The sequence below is a fragment of the Branchiostoma floridae genome, chromosome 9 (genome assembly GCF_000003815.2).
Source record: "Branchiostoma floridae strain S238N-H82 chromosome 9, Bfl_VNyyK, whole genome shotgun sequence".
NCBI classification, from domain to species: Eukaryota; Metazoa; Chordata; class Leptocardii; order Amphioxiformes; family Branchiostomatidae; genus Branchiostoma; species Branchiostoma floridae.
The window spans coordinates 15,637,973-15,647,207 of NC_049987.1; the positions used below are offsets into that span (position 1 = coordinate 15,637,973).

General features: G+C 42.4%; 1 protein-coding gene across 1 annotated transcript in view; it reads right to left on the reverse strand.

Annotated features, from left to right (window-relative positions):
- Positions 1-972: 972 nt before the first annotated feature.
- The window catches only part of LOC118423296 (polycystic kidney disease 2-like 2 protein), a 14,814-nt gene continuing 6,551 nt past the window's right edge, over positions 973-9,235 (reverse strand). The window contains exons 2-9 of the mRNA XM_035831398.1: positions 7,168-7,276; positions 6,317-6,531; positions 5,232-5,406; positions 4,354-4,947; positions 3,172-3,402; positions 2,795-2,879; positions 2,094-2,326; positions 973-1,576 (exon numbers count right to left, since the gene is read on the reverse strand). Coding sequence (XP_035687291.1) covers positions 1,341-1,576; positions 2,094-2,326; positions 2,795-2,879; positions 3,172-3,402; positions 4,354-4,947; positions 5,232-5,406; positions 6,317-6,531; positions 7,168-7,276 — 1,878 coding nt within the window. The 3' untranslated portion in view covers positions 973-1,340. The remainder of the gene's footprint in view (positions 1,577-2,093; positions 2,327-2,794; positions 2,880-3,171; positions 3,403-4,353; positions 4,948-5,231; positions 5,407-6,316; positions 6,532-7,167; positions 7,277-9,235) is intronic.

Sequence of the window (9,235 nt, forward strand, 5' to 3'; positions counted from 1 at the left end):
TCGGTCCCGAGATTCCCGACATCGTACACGTAGCGGTTACACAAACACGCTGTCGATTCCAAAGAATCACACATACGAACACATGCCGAAATCACCCGAGAAAGTTTGCCGAACACAGACTTCCGAACGCTTTGGTGTTAAGAACAATAATGAATAGGTAGGAAACGCCGTTTCAAAAGCCCTTGTTTTCGGCGAAATGCCGCAATGAAATAAAACACGTTGATACTACTTATTATCTAGGTGTTACTTACTAGCCATGTGAGATTACTTGGGACACAACACCTAATAATAAAGAAGATATGCAGCATTTTGTAAAGTCCGATTTCCGGGGAACAGCGTTACCAGCAGTACCATATCTGGCCGTTAGGGTCGCTGCTGCACAAGACGATTACATCATTCCTAGCCAATCAGACGCGAGACTCAGAAAGGTTCCCGCGAAAGTTTCAGTGTATGATTACCTTTTCACCTTTGCCAGAATGGCTAAGGTTATGTTTCAGGCTTGTGAGTCTGTCTGTGTGTGTGTTAACAGCATAACTCAAGAAGCCTTGGATGTATGCCGGTGATATTTGGTAGGTGGATAGGGGTCGGGAAAACGAAGGTCATGTTCGATAATGGGCCCCCCAAGCGGCTTGCTAAGGTACTGCAGCAGAACCTCAATTTTTGATATCTCGTGTTCTGGGCATGCTGTGGTTATGATGCATGCCATCTCTCAACGTCAGCCCAAAAACATGATTCAAAATCAAACCTTGGATGAACCATATAATAAGTCGTTTAAGAGTTCCAGGAGTTAGAAAGGGCGGACCTGAATTGTACTTTTTTTTAAATTTCCATTCTCCAACTTTATTGTAGACATATGTACTCCTATTCACAATTTCGTTATATATAACCACTCAACGATCAACTTTACACAAAAAGGTTATTGATAACTCCTTGAATAAATAAGCACAGTATTAGGCTGGACCAACAACAAAGTTGCAAGCTTACAGGGTAAGTATGTTGCCTTATGCATACAAATCAATTCAAATTTAATGGCCTGCCACTTAAACAAGCATTAATTTCCAACAATGGATAACTGCTAGTAATATGATAAATACACAGTTGAACTTAAATGCCATAGAATAGTTGATAGCCCAATCATTATAATTACTTAGAAAACTGCTTATATATAGCCCTATCAAAACATTTTATAACACAGTTCAAAACTATCTCAATGACATTTATACAGTACGATTTATCTTAATCACAGACATACAAATCAAATGTGCTTACAAGCTTACAATTCAAGCCATTAAAACATTTTTACAGCCAGATATGAATGACGGTAGGTAAAATGACATTATTTAGACCTCTGAATCCGTATCTGATGCTGGTTCGATATGTATTGTCACTTTACACTCAGTATCAATGACTGGACAGGACTGCTTCTGAGAGGCACGTGTTTGGCATTTTCGTGTCCTGACGTTGACGCGGCTCCGGTTGTCCTGTGGAAGGATGGAGTTACAGATGTCCAGACTTTCATCAAGTCCCTCCTGAAGAAGGCGTAGGTTAGCTTGCAGCTCTTCCAGCTTCGGTTCACCTGCAGAAAACAAAGCAGAGCAATTCTGATTGACGACTAGTTCTACCACCTCTAAACTGTACTTCCTGTCACTGCAGCAAGTATGACCTTTTGTGGTCATCTACCCACTCACTGACTCTCTGCCACTCTACTGTCAGTTAACTACAAACACGCACCAGTCCAAACACGCACACACTCACATGGACCAAAAACTCCGTACATGAGATTAAAACCGTTATGATTGTGACATAAATTTAGTTTCTCTAAAGCCAACAATTACCTCATACCTTTACCAAATGTTTCAAGTGACTTATTATTAATGTTTTTTCATGGCCGTATGCAAATAAGGTCCTCATTTACGCTGCATACATTATATCAGCCGATCACATTCTTTACCCAAACAACACTGTACTAGTATAAAAGTCGTGTCTAGGCAAAGAAGGCTGTTGTAGCATTTCCTTATAAACTTCATGTGAAGTTAACTTATAAGTTTCTTGCAAGTTCAATGCTATCACTAGCTTGCTTCGGGTAACTTTACCTGCTTTGTCCTGATTGTTTGGTGGGCTGTGGAAACCCAACATGGCATTGAAGCTCCTCCACACGTGATCGGCAAGTTCACGGTCATGGGTGACGTCAACGTCAGCGGAAATGGCGTCACAGATGATGGTCATGAGGAAGTTCATCAGGAGGATGAAGATGCAGATCATGAATGTGGAGAAGAAGATCGGCCCGGTAATGGGGTTGGAATCCAGCATTTCATTGGCGAAAAACCTACAAAACAAGAAATCATAGATCTAATACGTCCGTGAAATATATATATTGTGTGTGTGGTGGGGGGGGGGGTATTTGTCTTATTCATTATTGTGATTTTTGCGCTTATTCGGTCAATGCATTTCCCTGTCTCTCAAAATAAAGCAGGCATTAGTATAGCAAGAAATTGAAGACAGGGAATACATAGCATATTCTACGACCTTTGACCTAATGTATGTGGAAACCAGTTACGTTTATACTATTGCATTGAAATAACTACAGACTGATACACAATAAAAAAAGCAGACACACAGAAATCAAAATCTTCGTACATGGAAAAAAAGCACACAGAAATTCACATATCGATACCATTCTTCAGATAATGACGTAACATAAGTACTTTTGGATTTAGTCAATTAACGACAACCTTTATGCATCATCATTTTATGCAGATACATAGATGCTTTCACAATCATATGGAAAACGTACCTGCCAAGCATCATCTCAAATAGCGCGTATGTTGTTTGGTACAGGTCCGAGTACGACTCTATGTGGCTCCCAAACACAAGGTACCCTGGAAACAAAATTCAAATACACAAGGTGCCAAAATCAAACACACGTTTCGTGCAGAATTTCGGACGTGCCAGTACAGCCACTCGTGATCAATGCTATATGTTGAATGGCCAGCAAAACATTACACGACAAATGAATGTGCAGCTTTCAATAAGATCAAGCTGTAGCACGTATTTCCTTGGTTACTAGAATAATGATCGGATCGCTCTTAAACACCCTGAATGTAAAATAGCACTGGCGATGTAACCGACATCAGCATACACGGGTATTTCAAAACATCCCTTTGCACATACCGGAGCTGATGAAGGCCGTGAAGGCAACTACAGCAACGACCAAGAACGACAAGATTTCCTCCTTCATGATGCCGGGTAGAGCCAGGAGTTTGCCGATCGTTTGACTGAAGCGGACGATGCGCAGTAAGGAGATGGTGTTGATGAAGACGGTGATACCCAAGACGTGTTTGAAACAAGCATCCCACCAAGCAGCGGTTGTCAGGTCCACAAAGTCTTGAAATCCCAGATCTCCTGTGAAACGAAAAACACAAAAGATATATCAAAACCGGACGTTCTGTAGTAGTACTATGGAAAGCCACTAGGGGGCAGGGAGTCCAATTATTTCTCAAATTTGCCATTACCCATCTAACATCTCATCAAGTTTAATACAGATAACTTTATTGCACAACAATTGTACGAGGTACAAAGTATGGCATCTACATAACTACAGTTCTATAGCTTAACTAACTAATACAGGAGTTGTAGTATGGGATAAGCTTCTTACAATCATTGGAAGCTTTTACAATCAGTTGAGGAGTTTCATTTAATATGAATATGGTTAAGGGCATAGTCTGTTAAGGTTTGTTTTTTTTCTTTATGCACTTGTATATACAATTTGTTGCATGTCATGTATATATGTATTCACGCTATATGTAATGTATGCTTTCCAGGGCCCCAATGAAATGTGGAGGCATGCCACTGAGATGGACTATCCTGGCCAAAAAAAATGTGGGTTCCGCTATATATGATGCCTAGTTTCAAACTTGACCTTTGTCGCCCCGACACCTACCATCCTACAAAATTTCATGATGACCCGTCGACAGCTTCTCGAGTTATTCACACAAACGTCCACAGCCGTTCCACCATAGCACGACCAAAAACAAAACCTTCTTGGCGTAGGTAATCAATGAATCAAAGAATGAATAAAAGAATATGACGATCCGTCAACCCATTCTTGAGTTATTTCCTTTCAAAGTTTCAAAACAAACTGCTAGGAAGGGGGCAGACCTACACCACTTACTCTCTGTCCCAAGAGCTATCTACCACTCAAAAATTATGACTACAGCATGTCCAGAACTCGAGATATCAGACCCGTAATTTCCACTAGTACTACAGTACCATAATAAGCCGCTAGGGGGCTCAACATCCGATCGTTTCATTAAGTAAGGTAATTAAGGCAGAAAGTGTAAAAGCTGGACAAACCATTGCTCCTGGCCACCAAGGCGAGTGTATCAGCAGCCACGGCGTACCGCTTGATGAAGACGGAGATGGTTGTTGCCGTACAGATGAGGCTGAACCATCCAACAGCATTCCACGGAGAAGTAAAATACACCCACCCTGTATCTACCACTGACTTAACCTCCTTGAAGTGTATGACTAAGAAGAGAAGTGTGAATACGATGTGCAGAAACAGACTAGTGTAGTCATTAGCGCTTTCGTATTGAAACAATCGAAACAACGTGGTTTTTGCTTCTGGCATGAGACTGCCAATTTCAGACTGGTCAATGACCATGTGCACAACGCTGAACAGCTTCAAATTGGGGTTGTAGAAGTTGATGTCGATTGTAAAGGACTCTGTGTATTCATCTAAATACTCGTAATCTTTCAAAGCATTAATGAACGACATAGCGGTGCCATAGCCAAGAGGGAAGTCGAGAGAGTGAATGTTGTTGCAGTCAGATGAGTAGTTGGGGTGGTTAGAGGGGGCAGGAAAGAGGAATCGCCAACTGATACAAGAGGTGTTCCCTGGTTGAACATCCCAGCCTCGGCCAGCATGTTTCTCCTTCGCCATGGTACCTGGATTTAAAAAAAAAATCACAATTGGCAAAATTACCATGTTTCTTCAGGACCTCAATTATCCGAAGAAAATCATTGAATAGATCTGAAGCCATTGACATGTCAGTATAATGTTGTACATATTGTTGAATAAAGCTACTTCGTAGGTGCATAATGCATTCATCCACGAAGAAAGCACAGTGCGAGTTTGGCATGTAAACTACTTATAGAAGAAAAAAGATAAACACAAGGATTTCCAAAACTTAGGTGATGAAACGGTAAGTAGAAAACTCCAGAAGATATACCTGGATGTTGTCTCATCTGTGTCAGGTGTACAGGGCCGATGCGGAAGGCCGCGGTGTTGTGCGCGAACTGCCGGTCTAAGTACCGCATCTTCCGCCCGTTGTACCAGGATGATGGGTGGAGGGTTGGCAACAGCACCTCCTCAAGCCAGGAGTACAACTGATCAGGTGTCCTGATCTGTACGAGAAATAAATTGTTATTGCCTTCACCAATTTTTTCGATAGCGTTTGTATGTACGTATGTGTGTTAGAAGACCAGCAAAACTCGAAAATCCCTAGATGGACTGCACTGATATTAGTTTGTGGGTAGGTATGGATGAGAAGTTGAACTGGAAAGTTTGGGTCCCTTAGCGGCTTGTTCCTGTCATTTTGGGTCCCCTAGCGGCTTGTTCCAGTTAACGTCCATATCAAAAGTTATACAACAGTTCTCCAATAATGGTGTTTATATATGTTTGTATGCATGTGTTGCGAGTGGCTGTGGTAGCTAGCTAGGGTAACTCAGAGAGGTAACTCAAAGAGGTAACTCGGAGAGGTAACTCAGAGAGGTAACTCAGAGAAGTAACTCAGAGAGGTAACTCAGAGAGGTAACTCAGAGAGGTAACTCAAAGAGGTAGCTCAGAGAGGTAACTCAGAGAGGTAACTCAGAGAAGTAACTCAGAGAGGTAACTCAGAGAGGTCCGGACGCGTTGGCTTACAATCCAGAACTCACTGACCACGTGCACGAGGGTCGGTCGTCCAGGTCTCCCATCGTTACACATGTATGTATGCGTCTGTTGGTTTGTGTTTGTGTCTGTATGTATATACATGCGTATGTTTCTCTGTGTGTATGTGTACATTTTTAAATGTTCATATCTGTGTTTGTATGTGTCTCACACTGTGCAATGTGTGTACATGTATGTGAGTGTGTGCGGGTACGTGTGTGTGTGTTTGTATTCATGTGAGTTTGTAATGTATGTGTATATGTGTATGTTTATACCTGTGGTCGAGCGTGTGTGTAGTTTATTCTATTTGTGAAAATGTTAACAAAGACAAGAATTCCACACAACAATTAGTCTGAAAATGAACACAGCCTTTGTTTAGTAGCTCACCGCATCAAAGTCGTTCAGAATTTTAATGGACAGTGTCTGCCTCTCGTGGAAGGCCAGTGTGTCCTTGTCCATCTGTGCGGCGTAGAACAGGAGGGCCACGGAGGCTAACAGCAGGACAAACTCCATCAGCGTCGAGGCAGACTTCTTATTCAGCTCCTTTTTCTTCTTAGCCGACTTGAGATTTACTGTTGCAGGTCGAAGGAGTTTCTTTGGTGCTAGAAGACAGGAATGTCAAACAGGAATTATGGTTGAAGAGCCGTATTGTTGCCGACATTGCTATGATCATGGTCGCACTTCAGGTTAGTTTAGGAAGATAAACAAGACACCACGATGACAGAATATTAAATCACGTACAAGAAAAATTCAGACTCAAATTGTGAAACACATGTATAACCATTTCAGACAATTGTGATTCCCTTATGTTACTTCATCCAGGGCTGCCTTTAGAACCTGTCTCTTTTTCACAGGACCGAAATGTGTATGTTGGGACGAAAAAGAACCCAGTGGATAGCAAGCAAAAGTATTGAGCCAGCGGTCAGTACGGAGAATAGTACTCATGCTAAAAGAATGTACACATTTCGTCCAAAAAACTTACCATCATGACATAAAATGGATGAAAATGTACTTTCATAACGTTAAAATGACACATGTAAGTAAGAAAATTAATAACATTGACGAACGATGAAAATGCTCAGCAGAACATTTAATTTATATCCTAAACAACGAGATGATAAAATACCTTCTCCATATCTCGTGCATTGGAGAGATTGTTTTAGATATACATCTTATAGGTTCATAATCAAGCACAATCGTATCCAAACAACGGATCTCGAAAGTTTTTGCGTCCAAACCTGTAGTGTTCCACAGGTTGAGCTGCAAGTCGTCTTTCGGGATAGCCGGTGGCCTGGCGAGGAACGGGAGGCTAAAGATTGCAGCCAGGACCACACCAAGCACAAAGATCTGTTCAGAGAGAGTAAGATGGTACCGGTTGTATTGTCATAGAACGTCCTCAAAAAGATATTACATATATGCCATTGTAAAGATAATGGCATTATGTCGTCTACATTTTCCATAGTTTACCAATAGAAAACAGTACCAAAAAGAAAAGAGAGATTGTCATATTAATTTCACTAGAATTGGTACAATATTGTTTTTTGTCATAGTGTCATGGTGCCGCTTTGAATAATGTTCATCAACGTGAATCGGTACATCTATACGGCAATCTGCTGTACAGCATATATGCGAGTGTACCTAACCTTTGCTATGATGTTTTATTTCGTAACAAGAGTTTGTGGTTACTGTAAATGCATTTAAGTTCGCTGGTATTTAATTTCGCGGTAGCGGAAAAAGGACTTTTCGCGGTGGTTTTAAATTCGCGGGTGCACCATGTACTGTAGTCTACTGTACCTGGGACGGGGGGGGGGGGGGCTCTTTTGACCCCCCCTTCGTATTTTCAAAACGGCTTAAGTTACGATCACCAAATTTGGAGGGGATGATGTACTAGTAAAATTTCATATATTCTGTAAGTAAAGTATCGTTATGACGTAATATGACGTAATTATGACGTCCTAATGTCATATTTCAGGCTAAAATCGTCTACATATGAAATTCCCGCTATACTTAAAGGTATCTAAGAAAACGATGACTATAAAGGTTATCGTATTGGTGTCTAAGTCTGCCAAAACTTTTGTTGCCAATGACGACGACACTGACGCCAATATGACGTCAGAAAATGACGTCATTTGTCCGCCATCTAGGATCGACAAGCTTGAATTTTCTAAAATATGATTTTTTCCACATATAACCCCAAAACCCAATGGAAGTGGACTAAAAAGGTTCAAAAGATTGTGTTTTGTAAGAAAATAAATGGCTGAGGTCAAAGGGCATCCGTGTGGGGTAGACGCTTCTCTAGCGTGCTGCGTCACCTAGTGTCCGTTTTCGGCCAGTTTTGGCCGAAAAGAGTGTCAACTAGGTGCGGGTTGTCGTTTTTTCAGTTAACTGGGCTCACCAGCAACATTTAGTTGGTTTTGTAGAGTTTGTACGTGCTTTTAAAGCACAATACTGCCGTAAAGTGACAACAGCACGTTAGGCCCCCCTCCCCACCAGAAGACAGTACACCGAGGCCAGGAAGCTTACAAGTCTGCTCTCCTGACACAGCAAGTCCACCAACAGCAACGGGCTCCTCTACGGAGCCCTTGCGGGTAAGTTTCTGCTCCCTAGAGCTGAGAAGTTGCTTTTTTGGCTGTTTGTTACTCTCCGGCTTGCCTTGCACTTCACCGGTACACCGAGCGCCTCTCTGCCGACGAGTTTGTGAATTGCAGGATAGTGTAGGTCTACACGAAGAGGGCTACCACTGTACCAAGAAGGAAGTGTGGAGACTAGAGTGTTTCCTCCAGTAACCCCCTGCTAAAGAGACAACAGCACGTGAAGCCCCCCAGTCCCCACCAGGAGACTGTACACCGAGGCCAGGAAGCCTACAAGTCTGCTCTCCTGACACAGCAAGTCCATCAACAGCAACGGGCTCCTCTACGGAGCCCTTGCGGGTAAGTTTCTGTTCCCTAGAGCTGTGTACTTGTTCGAATTCTCGGTTGTTTGTACCTTCCATGCACGTCACCGGAACACAGAGCGCCCCTCTGCCGAAGATTTTGTGAATTGCAGGATGGTGGAGTGACCCCCTAGACTACAGGACAGGGCAACAAACAGTATACAGTCAAGAGAAGAGGGTTACCAGCTACGCAACATACAAGCAGCGGGCCCCAACACTAAAGGGGCCCCCGCCGGTGAGTGTTTTTCCTCACACACCAGCAGTGTACAGAAGTAGTCCCTCCATTTGTGGTCACAGTTTATTACTGGCTTTATCTCCTAGAAGGTGGCTGGCTCTTTTCTCCAATCTGTTACAGAAGCAGGAGTTTTTCCAGG